This window comes from Pleurodeles waltl, chromosome 11 (assembly GCF_031143425.1).
Source record: "Pleurodeles waltl isolate 20211129_DDA chromosome 11, aPleWal1.hap1.20221129, whole genome shotgun sequence".
NCBI classification, from domain to species: Eukaryota; Metazoa; Chordata; class Amphibia; order Caudata; family Salamandridae; genus Pleurodeles; species Pleurodeles waltl.
In genome coordinates this window covers 529,718,112-529,736,424 of record NC_090450.1, presented here as the reverse complement: position 1 = coordinate 529,736,424, position 18,313 = coordinate 529,718,112, and the positions used below count along the sequence as shown (strand labels likewise).

At 43.3% G+C, this 18,313-nt stretch overlaps 1 protein-coding gene across 1 annotated transcript in view; it reads right to left on the bottom strand.

Annotated features, from left to right (window-relative positions):
* Positions 1–18,313, bottom strand: part of XRN1 (5'-3' exoribonuclease 1) — an 838,379-nt gene that overhangs the window by 201,390 nt on the left and 618,676 nt on the right. The window contains exon 35 of the mRNA XM_069213922.1: positions 5,427–5,534. Coding sequence (XP_069070023.1) covers positions 5,427–5,534 — 108 coding nt within the window. The remainder of the gene's footprint in view (positions 1–5,426; positions 5,535–18,313) is intronic.

Genomic DNA, 18,313 nt, shown 5'->3' with positions numbered 1-18,313 from the left:
TTTTTTTTAATTTTTATCCATACCAAGAATACCACCAAATAAAGGAAACCTTGTGGTTTATCACAAGGTATTTTTAGTTAGGAAATAACTGGATCCCAGAGAAATGTCCAGATAAATTGATCTAGAGAACTCCCTCAAGACAGTCTCCCCTTGAGGTTGAATCTGCCCTGGTAGTATCATCTTACCAGGGTGGGATGAGGTGTCCGATGATGAAGCATGGAACATTACACGAGTGAGCACACCTCATCCAATTCTTGGAATTGCCCAGATGTCGAGTAGGGAGAAGACATGGTTAGGCAGTGTTACTCTCAGAGTAGGTACTAACAAAATGGAAACTGTACCGATCCATTTGACTTACACATCTCTGTGTGTTCAGATATATTACTAGAAGCAGACGTGCAGTCCGTTACAGCCTCTTTCTGTCCAAATGTTATAGAGACAAATTTGATTACCCTGGTGTCAGGGGGCTACCTAAATACTCAATTTAGGGGCATTAAGGAGAGTGAAGATTAGTAGCTAATGGGCTACTTACCCTTGGGGTAACTACACCCTTTAGATTACCACTTTCTGTGGAGAGTGGGTGTAGGAAGCTGTCTCTGTATATACTATATCAAAATGAGATATAGTGTGCACAGAGTCCAGGGGTTCCCCAGAGGCAATAATAGATAATACTAATGCTCTGTTTGTGGTAGTGTGGTCGAGCAGTTAGGCTTATCAGAGGGTAGTGTTAAGCATTTGTTGTACACACACACAAGCAATAGAAGAAACACACTCAATTACTTAACTCCAGACCAATGGGTTTTTATCTAGAAAAATATTTGTTTGTTACTTTATTACTAGAACCACAATTTATTACTAGAACCACAAGATTCAGTTCAGAAATGTTTACTGTTGAAGGTAAGTACTCAACACATATCAATGTAACTTTGTATCACTTTAGTCAAGTAAACAGTTTTTAAGAAATCAGAGAATATCTATTTTAAAAGTGGACACAGTGCATTTTCAGTACAGTTCCTGGGGGAAGAAAATAAAGTGCAGTTTTAGAGGTATGTACACGACTTACAGTTCCAGTCTCCGGTTTATAGGTAGTTCACCGTTGGGTGTTCAAGTCAATCCCAAACACCCACCACCAGCAACACGGGGCCGGTCGGGTGCAGAGGTCAAAGATGAGCAATTGTAACGTGGGCTCCTACGGAGACAGGGGGTACTTCGAATTCGGTCTGCCAGCAGGTAAGTACCCGCGGCTCAGAGGGTAGACCAGGAGGGATTAGAGGAGCACTGGAAGGTCCCCAAGTAGGCACCAATCCCACACCCTCAGCAGCACTGGGGTGGCCGGGTGCAGGGTGCAACGAGGGTGTTGGGTTTCGGGACCCCGAGTGTCACTCAGGCTCTGCAGGCGAGGTCCAGGGAGGTGTCTTGGGCACACCACCGGTCGGACAGGGAAGAGGGCCTCCTGTTGATAGTTGCTGCACCGGGTGACAATTTCTCCAAGGCCTGGGGGCCGTGGGTGCAGTGGATCCTTTGGCGTCGGTTATCTTCGTCCTGGGCAGTCGAGGTCAGGGGGTCCTCGGGATTCCCTCTGCAGGTGTCGTTGTGGAGGAGTGGAGAGGTCAACCCAGGGTGGGCTCGTGGTCACCGTCGCCTGGGGGTCCTCTCTGGTCGGTTGGGACACCGGGCCGTGGGAGTCGGGTGCAGAGTGGTTAGTACTCACGCTTCAGGATTGAGGTGGAGTCCTTCAGAAGAGGGTTCTTCTGCTGTACTTCTTTGGATAGGGCTGCTGTCCACGGGAGTACTTGATCCTCTGTGATGCAGGCAGTCCTCTGGAGGGTCTTCAGAGTTCGCTGGACCTGCAGGATGCATTGCTTTTCTTCTGCAGGCTCTTTGAAGCAGGAGAAGGGCCGGTAGGGCTGGGGCCAAGTCAGTTGTTGTCTCCTTTCCTTCTCTGCTGGGGTTTCCGATAAGCAGTCCTTCTTGGGAGGTCATCAGGAATCTGACTAGCTTGGTTCAAGGAGTCCTTAAATACAAGATTTAGGGGCGTTTTTAAGGTTAGAGGGCAGTAGCCAATGGCTACTGTCCTTGAGGGTGGCTACACCCTCCTGGTGCCCACTCCCATTGGGGAGGGGGGAACATTCCTATGCCTATTGGCCCTGATCCTTCAAACCAAGATGGAGGATTCTGCAAGGAGGGGGTCACTTCAGCTCTGGACACCTTAGGGGTAGTCCTGGCTGAGGTGGTGACTCCTCCTTGTTTTTCCTAATTATCCCTCTGGACTTGCCGCCAAAAGTGGGGCTTTGTCCGGGGGCTGGGCATCTCCACTAGCTGCAGTGCCCTGGGGCATAGTAACACGAAGCCTGAGCCTTTGAGGCTCACCGCTAGGTGTTACAGTTCCTGCAGGGGCGAGGTGTGAAGCACCTCCACCCAGTGCAGGCTTTGTTTCTGGCCCCAGAGAGCACAAAAGCTCTCATCCCAGGGGGTCAGAAACTCGTCTCACAGTGGCAGGCTGGCACAGACCAGTCAGTCCTGCACTAAATGACTGGATAAAATACAGGGAGAATCTCTAAGATGCCCTCTGTGAGCATTTTCTTAATAAATCCAACACTGGCATCAGTGTGGGTTTATTATTCTGAAGTTTGATACCAAACTTTGCAGTATTCAGGGGAGCCATTATAGAACTGCAGAGTTCGTTTTGACAAACTCCCAGACCATATACTTAATACGGCCACACTGTACTTTCAATGTCTAAGAATAGATTTAGACACTGTAGGGGCATATTGCTCATGCAGCTATGCCCTCACCTGTGGTATAGTGCACACTGCCTTAGGGTTTTAAGGCCTACTTGAGGGGTGACTTACCTATGACACAGGCAGTGTTTTGTGTGCATGGTACCCTGAGGGGGATGCCATGTCAACTTTGCCTTTTTCTCCCCACTAACACACACAATCTGCAATGGCAATGTGCATGTGTTCGGTGAGGGGTCCCTTAGGGTGGCACAACACATGCTGCAGCCCTTAGGGACCTTTCCCGGTCACAGGGCCCTAGGTACAACTGGTACCTTTTGCAACGGACTTATCTGTGTGCCAAGGGTGTGCCAATTGTGGGAACAATGGTACATTTTTAGCGAAAGAACACTGGTGCTGGGACCTAGTTAGAAGGGTCCCAGCACACTCTCAGTCAAGTCAGCATCAATATCAGGCAAAAAGTGGGGGGTTAACTGCAACTAGGGCCATTTTCCTACAGTGGGCATCACCCTGTCCCAGAGTTCCTAACTTAACCACAACCAAGATGGTGAAATCTTAATTTTCGTGTTCATTTCAGGTAGCCCACCTTAAGGGCATGACTAACCTGGAGGTGTAACACACCTCCAAACAGAGCTAATTTCTCACCTGTCCTGGTGCCAAATGGCCCCTAGGGTAGGGGGGCAGCATCCTCCAGGTCTGGAGAAAGCCAGGCTGGCATATCAAAGGCAGTGTGCTCTTTGAAGCTCCCTGCCTTGACATGCTAATTTACTAGCCTTCCTGCTAGAGGAGGTGTAAACATCTTCTGCCAGAGCAGGCATTGTTTCTGACCTCTGAGAGCGAGGCTCCCACCTCCTAGGGGGTCAGAAACTCATCTGTGGTGGCAGGCTGACAGGACCAGCCAGTCAGCAAACTAGAGGACTAGCAGGATTTTGGGGGTACCACTATGGTACCCTCTGGGTGCATGTATTATTAAATCCATCATTGGAATCAGTGTGGGTTTATTAATACGAGGTGTTTGATACCAAAAGCCATATGTTGCAGTAAAGCCATTATGTAGCTGGGTAACTCGTTTTGACCTGTGCCCAGTACATACCTTAAGATGGCTTTCCTGTTCACTTGTAATGTCTAGTAATAGACTTGAACATGTACAGGGGCATATCTGCTCATGCAGATATGTTGTCTCATAAAATATAATGAACCCTGTCTTAGGGCCCAAAGGCCTGCTGTAAAGGTGACTTACTTATATTAAATGCAGTGACATTGTCATGTTTTGACTTCATGGTTTGCACCATGTCACACAGCCTGCAACAGCAGTCTGTGTGGAATTTGTGTGTGGGTCCCTTAGGGTAGCATACGATGTGCTGCAGCCCTTAGGGACCCTCTTTAGGTCAGATGCCCTAGGTACCAAGGGTACCATTTACCAGATTTACCACCGACTTAGAGGGGTGCTTAAGTCCTTTGCCAATTGTGTTACAGTTAGACATTACCTTGTTTTAAGGAAAGAGCACAGACACTGAGGTCTGGCTGGCAGGCCTCAGTGAACTGTCAAGAGTTGAAAACCAGCTTCCAGCAGAAGAAAAGGGGATATAAAATGGGAGGACAACCACAACGAAAACCCAGTTTCCTACAGTAGTGTACTCTCAACATTTACAGTGTTACAGAAACTGCTTTCAATTAATATTTTACTGAAAACTGAAACCTTCCATGGTTACCTCCAATAAATCAGAACTGTTCGTGCTCTGATTTGCACATTCCCACACTGTGCAATAAGATGCTAGCTGACCTCCCAAAAACGTCAGAAGCTTCTCTCACATCCAACCTCCTTGTTTCAACTCACTTCATCAAGGGTGCAAATAAATCACATCACTCCCAATCTAGGACACATCAAATGGTTGCCTCTTGGAACCAGAATTAACTTTAAAGTGATCAATGTCTCCAAAAAGTACTACGCCTCACCATACTAAGTTATCTGAAAGATTAATGCTGCTTCAAGAGAGAAAACTGCACCATAGATAGATTGCACCTACCCTAGAAATTCTAAAAAGATCAAACCAGGAATCTGTCAAACACCATGATGCAGAACTGTTTACTAGAGGGACTGACTCAACCGTAACTTGAACATCTTACAGATAGCTCTGAAATTTCACACATTCCGAGCTGACTTTAAGGACTAATTCTATTGATCTACTAACTATTAAATAAGCTTGCCTATACTTTTGGTGCTGAATTTCTTGTTACATGTCATTGTTAACTGTCAAGCATTCAGTTGCCCTTTTGGCCAGGTGCATGCTACACAAACATGTTTAAAGAACAAATTAAATACATCTTTGAGTCTCTGAGGTATGCTGTTAGCAAAAGGGTGGTGCCTGGCATCAATGTTTCCACCTGTCACCCAAAGGTGCAAAGTGTTTATCAAAACATCACCCACCCGACCCCCGGTTCCATTCCCCAAACCAGATAACGCTTGAAACCATTTTAAAATCTGTAATACAATGGTGCCCAGAAGGTAAACCCCCAATTTCTAATCAATTATTTGAAACACTTACTCACACACTGTAATAACTGAACCTTAAAATGATTTTCCTGTAATGATGATGTCACACCAAAAGCTACCTTGGCATAACCACAACTTATGAAAGGCACAAAAAGCAATCAATGTATATCCAGATGCAACAGAAAGTGTTTTACCTTTTCAGGTGTGTTGGTATTGCATGTATTTTGTTGGCCTTCTGTCAAGTTTACATTTTCATTCCTCTTTAAAAGTCGAAAGCTCTGTTTTGAAAAGTCTGGGAGGTGCTGATAAATATAATGTTATCTCATTAATTATGTGACTGTAACAAAATGAACAATATTTCAGAAAACTTCCCTAGGCAAAATACAGAAATCAAACAAGAGCAAAATGCCAATTGATTTTACATATAGCAGTGGTCAAATGTAAACAGGACACCAAACTGGTTATCATTTTTGTTTTACACTACATATTTACCTATAAAGGTTCACAGACTTTTCTCCAAATGTTCTGTTCTGATTATTTTTTCTTAGGCTCTCACTTAATCTTAACTTGTACCATCACAAGGCTTCAGGACAAAGTAAAACAAATACTAGCTGTAACAGGTGATAAGTCTGCACATTATGGGTAAAGTCTCCAATTCTGTATATGGGATAAATATTAACAACCCTATTTGTTTCTGTTAAGAGCAAGGACACCTTAAACAGAAGCCAATCACCCTTGACCTGGAGCTTCTTAAACAAAGAAAAGGTGTAAATCTATTCATAAAAAATAAAAATAAAAGATTATTGAAGGCAAGCATCACAACATACTCTTCACTCATGGCATCACACAGAGAAACTCCCCTAAAATAGTTCACTTCACTACAAGCTGATTTGAAAGACTGGATTCCGAAGCACAGTCTGACTAGAGCATGTGTAGCTACTGACACAGGAAGCATACAGCTGGTGGGATTACTGTCAATAAGAAACTGACTTCAAAGGCAGAAAATCTCTCCGCTACTTGGATTAACACCACATCATCAACTTCAATATACTTTTCACTTTTGCAGCGCCATCAAACTCATGCACAAATACACTGCCCACATCATGGAGAGAACTGAACATTGACTTATTCAGGATAACGCTGTCTTGCATATGACCATAGCATCCACTAATGACAATCAATTCCATCAAAGGATCTCAGAGGTATTTGATAAAGTGGACACCCTCAAAGCCTCATGAAAAAAATCATTTTCATTGGAAGATTGACTGGATTACCTCAGATGTAAAACTACAAAAACAATAACTAGAACCATAGTGTCAGTGGGAAAAACATGCAATACTGATTTAAAATATCAAATGCATAGGGAGTACAAAAGAAGACAAGGCAAACATCAAGAAAACCTGGATGGTACACAGCTCTCAATGGATGTCAGATGCTCCATGCCAAACTAGAGAGCTCATCAAAATCATCTTTGCGTTCTGAGACCAAGATAGCAACCCAAAACTGGAACAATTACTTGCAAGACTTGTGAAACTCACTCGCTCAACATTTAATTGATATACAGGAACAGCCAAAGTCTCACTTCCAATCAAGAACAAACTTTGACACCTTCTTCACGCAAATTGTAGGCTCCAAATCTAGTCAACCCAAAATATGCATGTTTAAGATACTATGACATTACTGAACATTAAGTCTGCCTTGATTGCCAATATCCAACGTAACTGTGCCCTGCAAACATTTAACATCTTACTAGCATTTTCATCTTCGACACTGCACGTTGAAATGTACATGGCTGTCTTCAATTTACCATTCACAACTAGTCAGGTGCAAGCAAGGTTGGATTTGGGGTGGTTAGATAAACAACTGAGAGAAAAAAGGCCTCTTTGAAATTCTGTTATCATTAAGAATTGCCTCAGGGAGCTCACTGAAAAATGCTATCTGAAATGCAGTCTCGCACAAATCTAAAGAACTTGGTAAGATACAGCAGAGGATGTGGACAGCCGCATTCCAGGATGCACTTTGGTCCTCTAAGAGTCTTTAAAACATATTTAATATAGCAGTGACGAGAAACTGCAACTGGTATCTACAACCCAGGACTACACCCACATGGAGTTAAATAAATATTTTGGATAAGTCACAGATTCCTAGCTTTCCTCCTAAAAACAAGAGTAACTTTATGCAGCATTTACATAAATCACTGGCATAAAATAATAAATTATCATTCTTGCTGGTGCCTATTCGGGAACTTAGGGAAAAGTGGCCTTATCTTAGTAAAAATCCGACCTGTAGGGTATGTTATTTGGATGCTACAAACCAACATAATAGTAACGTGTTCTAAAACAGAAACCCACAAGTTGCTGAAAATAGCAGAAATATGAAGACACCATCACTTTGGAATAAAAAAAAAAAACCTACCATCTCTACACCAGTAAAATACCTAGTAGCTTTTCTGACCTTTTCCAAGATTTTTCCTCACCTGAGGGTATTATGGGGTTCTACCTCGAAAGTTCTACTGTCAAACAATTATGACGACTATGGGCTTAATATCAGGCACTTAAAACGCATAATCAGCACACTACAACGGATCCAGAATTCTCCGGCAGCCAAAATAACCGTCAATTAAAAAAAATATATATTTATTATTTTTTATTTGCGGTTTTAGTATGTCAAACAGTTAACAATTATAACATCCAGTCCCACCTTCTACACCGTCCCAGGTCCCGCCCACTGATGTTGTTCAGTACAGTTACTTGTATGAACATGTTTCCTCTTTGTGACTTTTCCACTGTTCTTTGTGCTGTCTGGCTTTTATATTTATTATGTTTAAGGATTAGATCTTTCAGAGGTCTGCATCCGTACATGTTGCCATCTCCCATCCTCCCCATATTTTTTCATACATTCTCTGCCTTTGTACACCTCTTTTTCAATAATCCTACAGTATTCCAATCCCATTTCCCAATTCTGGTGTGTAGGAAGCGAGCCCGATCCCCATCTCTGGGCAATGTCTCTTTTTGCCACCATGCATCCCAAATTGATAAGTGCTTCTTGATAGCGCGTGTGATCTGAGGTTTCCCATATGCCCAGTAGTGCTATTCTTGGTGTCAGACATAAGGTTGTGCCTGTTGCTCCTTCTAATGATTTCTCCACACTTCCCCAGAACCCTTGAATGCAGGGGCAGCTCGACAATACATGTATAAAAGAACCTTCTAATCCACAGCCTCTCTTACAGCCAGCCTTATTTATCCAACCTACTTTGTATAGGAAGGTTCGTGTGAAGTAGACCTGGTGCAGTATTTTGAGCTGGATCATCCGAAAGCTTGCTTTTATAGCTACTTTTGTTGGGAATTCTAGTGCTTCGTTCCAATCTTCTTTTACGTTCCCTATATCGAGCATCCATCTATCTTGTAACCTTGATAATGAGCATTGTGTATTCCTCATCACCATGCCGTATGTTTGTGACACCTTTTTTTTCTCAACTATCCCATCCAGCAACCTGTTTTCTAGTGGGCAGTGTTCTGGTGTCCTCTCGTCTGGTGGAATGCTATTTTTGAGGGCATGGGATATCTGCCCATATTTGAGCCTTTGTCGAGTTGGTTAAGTACAGCAGAATATCATTGGTGTATAACGAGATACACTCTCCTTCCTTCCTCCTTCCCGCCTGGCCAGCGCCATACTTGCGTGTCCACTCTAATCCATGCTGCCAGTGCCTCAATAGCCAACGCAAATACCATCGGAGATAGTGGGCAGCCTTGTCTGGTGCCTCTCCGGATATTAAACTTCTGTGAAGTATGGCCATTTACCCTCAAACCCTGCTGTAGGGCGGTCATAAACGAGTCCGACCTATTGTATATATGTGAGCTCAAAATCCCATCCCCTCCAATATTCCAAAAAAGGTAGACCATTTCCACTAAGTCAAATGCTATGTTAGCATCCAAGGAGACGATTACTTACCCTGATGGCGACTTCTGGGCCATAGCCATATTATTATGTAGGCGCCTAGGATTCAGCCTAGTGGAGCGACCCGGCATGAATCCATTTTGGTCCTGATGTACTAAATCTGTTATTACTGTTTTAAGTCTATTTGCTAGTACCTTTGCAAGTAGTTTTTCCCTGCTTATTTGGTCAGGTGTGCTTTTCGTGAAAGGGTAGTGATCTCTTGATCAGTATTACAACTCCTATTGATCCTGAGGTGTATTATGCCCAGCTTCATAGTCTACCAGGTGAGTCACCTGTAGAAACACTATGTGAGTTTTTGTCTATTAAGCTCTCTCTGAAGGAGGCTTGACTTTACCCTTTTTCCTAGGCCATTTACATTCCAAGTAAATATTGTTATTGTTTGCAGATGTGTCATGGTTGATTTAACCTGTGTGTAGTTGTTTGTGTAGAACCTCCTCTGTGGATTGGTCGGGACCCTTCATTTGCATATCTGAGTCCTGGTGAACTGTAACCCCTTATAACTGGCCCTCCTCCCTACCTTACCGTACGGTGGTACCTGAAACAACCAGCCCCCAAACTTACGGTATGTGTTTTCCCTGAACTTAAACCATAACAAACATTTTGTGCAATTGTTGCCAGGGCGTGGTGGCTGGCCTTTGGCGTCCTTCATTTGAGGAGTAACCCTCAGTTAGTGCATTCCGTAGTGCTCGTCTGTGTAGTGAAGCAGCTCCTCGGGTGAGAGACGGAACCCCAAGGCTGGTTCACTTCCTTTCTAGCCTGTTACTCCCTCTTATCACCACACCCCAAGTATTCTGAAGTCATAGGCTTCACTTCTGGCAATTGTTCATCTTCTGTTTCCTGCCCTATTTCCGTGCAGTCCGAATCTCTTCAGTTACCCGCAACAGGTAGTGCTGTCCATCTGTTATCCGTTACAGTGCTCATGTGTTGTTTCAGTTCTTTAACTGCTTGTTCCTGTATCTCTTTCATCTTCTCTTTAGTGCATGTTGTGTATCCCGCAATAGTCCTACTTCACTCGCCACTGCTGCAATTTGAGTCTCTAAGGACTGTTTTGTGTCCTTAATCGCTTGTAGGATAATCGCCGTATGCATTTCCAGTGAATCAAAGTCCTTTTCCTCATCAGTCCCTTCCGCACCAGGTGAGAGGACTTTACCTCCAATGTGTGGTCTCACCATTTCGTTGGTTGGTGTGTTACATATTCTATGGGAGGTTATTCCCCGATCGCCACATGCGTACAGACATGTTGAGCCCTCAGTAGCTAGGAGTTCTTAATGAGAGTTTGTTGTGGAAGGTCTCTGGGACCGACCCCACAAGGCTCCCATGCACCGATGTGCTGCCGTGGAGCACACCGACGTGGAGGGACTTCACGCCCCTGTTCTCGCTCCAATGCCTTTGGTGCCCCTCAACTGTGTTTCCTTGGGCAGTCTCAATCTTCCGTGTTACCACCACCCCAGGTGGTTACCAAGCGTTTTTATGCGTTTCCATCAGAGCCTCAAGCCCGGCCGAACCATCAGCCTCCATCGTGGTAGTGGTTCCTCTACATATTGTTATTACTAGGAGAGAGGGCAAGAGGCTATCAGAGTTATTTTGCCGTGAGGTGTGATACCTTCTGACTCTGTCTCACTCCGGCCAGTACTGTTTTCCTCCTCCAGTGAGACGCTTCTGTATCCCTCTACAGCACGGTTTCTGGGGTTCTACTGATATTACACGGGGTGGGGGATTGTCCAAATTATAGGGTCTGCCTCCTGGGGGTCTGCTTGTTCTCATATCTCCCCAGATCCCCCCTGAGACCACACCCCTGTAGCATGCAGCCTGAGAAGGCGGGGCAGGGGGGAGGGAAAATGCTTCCCAGAGGTGAGGGTCAGGGTCTCCGTCTCAGTGTTGCCTCTTCTCCGTCTGTTCAGGTTTGCCCCAGACAGTATATTTGCCTGCAGTCTTGTGCATGTTCGCTGCCCCTCAGCCTTGTTTCCGTCCAGCGTCTGCACCTCCGTTTCATATGGTAATGTTCAGGTTTTGACTGCGTACTTTTGGGAATCAGAATCTCTATTTTGTGGGGCTGGATGTCTCATTTTCTCCGGATAAATGGGCCTCGGAGCTCAGGGTCTCTCAGGAGCTCTGAGAGCTGTGTGCTATGCCATGCACGGTCAAGCCACACCCCCGATAAGTGTGAAACTTGAGCACGTGTGACCACATCACTCCTGCAGTAAGGCCTTGAACCAGTACCTGGTCGCTAGAGAAACCTAAATTGTAGTCTTTTGCCTTGCCTACCAGGTGATCAGTGGAACAGAACTGCTTTCTCTCCAATCAAGAATCAGACTCGTACTGCTAAAATTAAGACTATCAGATCCTAAATGGCGCCACTCTGAATAATTACCCCTTATCAAAAAAAAAAAAGAATAAAAAAAAAAAAAGACAAAGCGATTAGCGTGGATTGTTCTCAGTTCGCATGCCTATATGCAGCGATGCTACAATCATTATAATCACACTGCTTTCCTAGCACCACACATCCCACCCTATATATCCTTTGTCGAACAAAACACAATCAAAACTCTGAGTCATTCATTCAGAAGAGCACCCATGAACCTGGTGCAAATAGAACTGCTCCACGATATAAAGAAACTACTTAGTCAACCATCAAGAAAGCACTGTAGGTTTTGCAATGAGTAAGAAAGAGCTGTACAATATCATTCAATAGCCAAATTAACATCATAGCTTAATCATAAAAACCGAAAAATATATTCTTCTCCTTTGTTTTGTGTTTTCAAAAGGACCAACACGCTCACTTCATTTCCATCATCTTTGTGTGGCCACTGTCCAGACTCGTCAGTCAGGAACCTTTGGTTTTGGAAATTAGAATGCCCACAAACTGAAAACCCATAAAACATGATGAAACAAGAGCCCAAAATATGGGGGATGGTACCTCATATGTGAAAATCCACATGTAGAAATGTAGGTCTTTGAATTGAGAATGACTGTCAAACCTTGATGGAAGGCACCAAAGAATGTATGACACACCGTAAATGGTTTCAGAAAGGCTATCATTACTGATCCTGCATATCCTCATTCAGTAATGTAACTCTTCTGGGTCCTCAGGAGTTAGAGCTAGGTTTTACATGAAGTCTGCTGATCTCGAGCCCATTTCAAACTTGTAATGTCAGGAAGCCATCAGTCTTTTTAGGCCATGATCCAAAAAGCCTTCAAGTGAACCTACCAAACCAAGGCCTGCATCTCCCTCTCATTCGGCAGATGCCCAAGGCCAGGGAACCATCAGTTACATTAACAACAAGAGCTAGAACTGTTATTCAGCTTGTGATACACCCTTTTCACTTGTATAAGAGAAACCCGCATTGATAGTGCTATTTTGAACACAACACAGACTCAACTGTGAGGCTCAGCCTTTCTTTTGTGAAAGAACAGTGTGCATGTAATAACGCAGTAGCCTAGGGATAAATAATGACAATGTCTGTACTGATTATAACCATTAAAAAAGGTTAGCATAGCACTGAAGAGAATGAATCCTACAATCTCCTCCTGCATCTTCTGCAAATAATTGTGAGTGATGTCTACCAAACCCATTGTAAAATAACCAATAAGTGCTGGAAGGTAGATTGCCTAACCAACGGAGACAAGCTTTGTGTAAGTCACTGCAGACAACACAATCTCAAACACCATGTGCTCCTTGAAATCTGGCATGAGCAGTCTCCAATATCAACCTCGCAAAGACAATAAAATAAATATTCAGCAGGTCAAAAGTTAGGAATGAAAACTATCCCATAATGAAACCACAAAACTAGTATCCAAAAAGAAGAACCAATTGTAGGATTAGTCCTCTCAATGCAGCTGGGAAGAGGAAAAAGGCTTACAGCTATGCAGCATGGCATGAACATGCAGTACTATTGAGGAACAAGTTAATTACCTTTAGCAACAGATTATCTGGTAGCGACAGGATGTAGCCACAGGTTCCTTAGTTTAGAATCCTCCCCAGGTGCAAGGCTTGATTCAGAAATCTTTTTTCCACAGCACATCTGCGTGTCAGAAGAGGGCGTCATGCGAGTCCATATCCACGTCACCCACCTGATGTGATGTAGACGGAGTCCTTATAACCCCCTGGCCGATATCCATTTTTTCTGGGACTATTTTCTGTGCCCAAAATGTGGAGCCACATATAGAAGCTACCTATTGAAACAGTGTGCCAAAATGAAAGAAACCCTTGTGTCAAATAATCACTGAATTCTTAATTCAGGATGTGAATTTACATAACAAAATCTCTGAGACAAAGGAGGACTCAGTTTGCAGAGTGAGGAGGATGGGAGAGTTGTTAAGGAATCTGCAGCCAGATCCTGTCTCTACCAAACTGAAGGTAAGTAACTTGTTCATCAGCTAAAGATATCTAACCGCAGATTCCTTACTTTAGAATCAGATATCTAAGTCATACCATGCACAGAGGAGGGTCTGCGAACAAAGATCATTAAATGTCTCTAAACAGAACAAAACCGGTCTAGAACAAGAGAAAAAGACTGGACATACATAAAATTGTAGGTGAGCAATAACATACTCTACAACATAAAAACCTGTAGAAAGAACCACAGGTCAATAAAGCCATAAGACATTAAAGAGCATGGGAATAAACGTATTCATGTTAGTATGACAAATCTGTGTCATAAGTCACCCAACAATATGAATATAAAAATATTCACACCCTTAATGGGATCCGAACCCATGCATGTTTACCTCATAAGAACTGGTGAAAGAACCACAATAATAAAAGTCATAAAGGCATTGAAAGCATGGGGATAACCTTACCCATAACAAAAGGACACGTTTGCCAGATTACTTTATGAATATACATTCATTTGCGTTAATATTCAGACCCAAGCTGCCTGTCTGATATTTGTAAATTACAGATCAGCTGGCCATGCCACTGAGCAGTACCCCTTTTCCATAATAGGTTTTATCCTATCCAGAACTGCTCTGTAAAAACACAGAGAAAGGTCCACCTCAAGTGGAAGAGGTATCAAGAAAGCTCTAATAAAAGAAGCTGAAGACAACAATGGCAACTATTGGCATAGAATTAGTCTTTTCCCTAAGAAGCTTAACTAAAGATGTCCTAGAGGTATTTGTGTTATGTCCTAATATATGTACTGACATTGGAGTAAAATACTTAAACACCTATGTACAAACAATAGAAAAAATATTACTTATAGTTACAAAAATAAAGCTGAGTAATCACTCAGATAATACTGACATAACAGTATTGAAAATATAGTGGCCGTATTACCACTTAGAAAATCAACTGCCATCCAAACCGTCAGAGTAATGCAAATTGCCTGAGACACCACCATGAAGCAATAGTAGTATAAAGGTGAATAAGATAGTAAGTATGAAAAAGAAACCTTGATAGCCTAATGAAACCCAAGGTTAGTATGTGACCTTACTACATGAACAGAGACCCATCTGAAGATGATCTAGATGATCTAGAAAAGGTCTCCTAAACTTAAACCAGAAAATTTAAAGGATTCTAAAATAAAGGAATTAGACTGATTTTGTATATTCCATCTAGGGACAACACGCCGCAAAGTGTGATCCCGAACCACAAACAACTAGAGCCAGTTGAATGATGAGATAGTAGTCATTTAGGCAAGCAACGACCCTTTAAGATAGTAATGAGTCTTCTCCAAAAAGTAGAAGAGGCAAACACCTATTTCCCTAATGTTCAAATGCAGATGAACATCTTCATATAGAAGAAAAGGTACACAATTAGAGGAAACATTCCTTCAGAAAAGAAGGAAATTCGAAGTAATAACGTAAAATATCATAACGACCCCTAAAGAGTCAAGAGTATTAAGTACTCTCTATAATAAAAATGAACAGAATCGATCAAGAGAATACATCTCCTTGGAGACCTACAATAGCATGACAATTTCAGGAAAACTAAACAATAATGTTCAATGAACATTACAAACCAACAAATGACTACTCAAAGGTGTAGAATAGCCACCAAATGGTAATCGCTGTAAGACAGTACCTTAAAAGCAAAAACAGAGTGTCTTAAGGCTCACAAGACGATAACCTTTCGGTGTGCAATGTACCAAATCTAGCAAAACTAGAGAACTTTTACTAGCAATCGTAACTAATGTAGTCTATCATCAAAATGTAATTCAAGAACCAGTGGTAAAAGTAGAACCTACATAACCTAATAATCAAGTTTTATAAGCTACTCTCTTTGAAAATACATGAAGGAATTTTGAGATACTCTCAAGGATGTATAATCCCATCAACCGAATATCTTTCTATTGATGAACGCCCAGAAATGAAGCATAAGGTCACACAAATACCAAATAAAAGAATAAAAGACACCAACATATTAACCAAGACTAGTAAAAGGATTATTATAAATAATCACTCTTATCAAAAGGTAAATCATATACTAAGATTCCCACTGAGTTGCAAATATCAAAAGTGCCCTATAAGAGACACACAATCTCACAAATGTATGATATTATAAGTTAGATAAAACAACATTTTACAGAGGACGGAACTATGTGCCAACCAATGCGGGTCTGGTAGTTCACAAGCTGAGTAATCCCACCTAGGGTAATGTACAGACCATAAAGGTATCAACTCTTGAGCTCAAGCTCTTCATCACAGTAAAGAAAACTGTATGACTGTATGATCTGTATAGCAGGTATCAATTAAATATAAATAAACAACCAAAAAGCTGTCATCGATATACCTGAAGTAGAAAGTCACCACTGCTGCACAAGCAATACATATTAATAAAGAAATCCACTTTTTGTGGGATAGCAGGGTTTATTTTAAAGAATACTACTTCCCTTAAAAAGAGTCCTTCAGAATAGATGCACCTATAATATCCTTTTTTATCCTAAGAGGCCGGAAATAAGGGTTGTAGGAAAGTGCCCTCTTTCTTGGCATGGTTACCCCCATTTGTTGCCTGTTGTCAGTGTGTGTTTGACTGTGTTAACTGGGATCCTGCTAACCAGGACCCCAGTGATTATGCTCTTTCCTCTAAATTTGGTTGCTAATAACATTTTCTCCCAACAATTGGCATACTGGAACCCCCATATAAGTCCCTAGTATATGGTGCTGAGGTACTAAGGGCATTGGGATTCCAGGGGATCCCTATGGGCTGCAGCAGTTATTCTGCCACCCATAGGGAGCCCATGCAAATGGTTCAGCAGGTTTGCCATTGCAGTCTGCGGAACTGGGTGCACGCACCCGGTTTCACTACGTCACTGCACCAGGTCACTGTACGTCACCCCTATGGTAGGCCCTCTCAGCCCAGAGGGAAGGGTGCAGGTACCTGGGTGTGAGGGCACCTCTGCACTAGCAGAGGTACCCCCACAAACTCCAGCCCCATTTTACTCGACTTTGTGAGTCTCATAGTGCATGAGAAAATCTGCCCAAAACACATGCAGTCTTTAACGACCTCAATGCTGAACAGACGAACAAGTTACTTACCTTTGGTAATGCATTATCTGGTAGAGACTCTATCTAGCTGCAGATTCCTTACCGTTTAATTCCCTGGTGTCAGCTTCGAATCCAGAATTTTTTTCTGAGCAATACCCTGCAAGCACCGTCGGGTAGCGTCAGTCGGCTTGCGTGGGTCGTTCAGCTCCGCGTGGCTTCGTCAGTGTTGTTGCAGCAGTCTGTGACATCACGGTAACCTATAAAAAGGCACCACCAGCGCGCGTATATCAGTTCTTTTACGCACAAAACGTCCACGCCAGAAGCACAGTCATGGATAGAATCCGCAGCTAGACAGAGTCACTACCAGATAATACGTTACCAAAGGTAAGTAACTTTTCATCTGATAGAGACTTCTAGCTACAGATTCCTTATCTTTGAATAGATACCCAAGCCATAACCTCCTGACGGTGGTCTGTGGGTATCTTTACTGACACTAAAAAGTCCTGTAGGACCGAACGGGCAAAGTGTCCGTCTCTCCGTAACCAATTGGCCGGGAAGTAATGCTTTGCAAACATGTGCAAAGATGCCCACGTTGCTGCCTGACAAACCTCCAGGACACGGAATGCCCTGAGCTAGAGCAGTGGTAGCAGCTTTGCCCATGGTAGAATGAGCCCTCAAGCCCTCAGGAGGCTGCTTCCTGGCCAATGTGAAGCAGATCTTGATGCAGAGAATGGCCCAGCATGGAATGCTTTGCTTCTGCACTGCCCGACCCATTTTTGCTCTAACGTACCCCACAAAGAGTTGGTCATCCACCAGGCACTCTTTTGTGCGGTCAAGGTAGAACGACAACGCTCTTCTTGGGTCGAGTCGGTGCAGTCGCTCCTCTTCCTTAGAGGGATGCGGTAGAGCAAAGAAGGTGGGAAGGGTGATTGTAGGAAGTTGGCTCTGTATATACTATCTCAAAGTGTGCACAGAGTCCAAGGATTCCCCTTAGAGGTTGAAAGTGGCAAAATTAGATAACACTAAAGCTCTAATTTGTGGTAGTGTGGTCGAGCAGTAGGCTTATCAGAGGGTAGTGTTAAGCATTTGTTGTACACACTCAGGCAATAAATGAGGAACACACACTCAAAGACTTAACCCCAGGCCAATAGTTTTTATAGAAAAATATATTTTCTTAATTTATTTTAGAACCACCAGTTTCAAGATTTGAGGTAAGTACATAAAATGCAAGGTACTTCACACAGGTAAGTAAGGAACTTTGATTTGAAACAGTAGTACACACAGTTTAGGTTAAAATGTCAATAAGCTATTTTAAAAGTGGACACACCGCAAAAATCAACGGTTCCTGGGGGATGTAAGTTAGGTTAGGTTTCTCAGGTAAGTAAAGCACTTACAAGTTCAGTCTCCTGGGCAAAGGTAGCCCACCATTGGGGGTTAAAGGCAACCCCAAAGTCACTGCACCAGCAACACCAGCACCAGCAACACAGGGCTGGTCAGGTGCAGAGGTCAAAGGAGGGCCCAAAACACATAGGCGCCTATGGAGAACAGGGCCTCTGGTTCCAGTCTGCTAGCAGGTAAGCACCTGCGTCCTCGGGGAACAGACCACGGGGGTTTTGTAGAGGACTGAGTGGGACACAAACGGGCACACAACACACCCTCAGCTACAAAGCGGCGGCTGGGTGCAGTGTGCAAAGTAGGC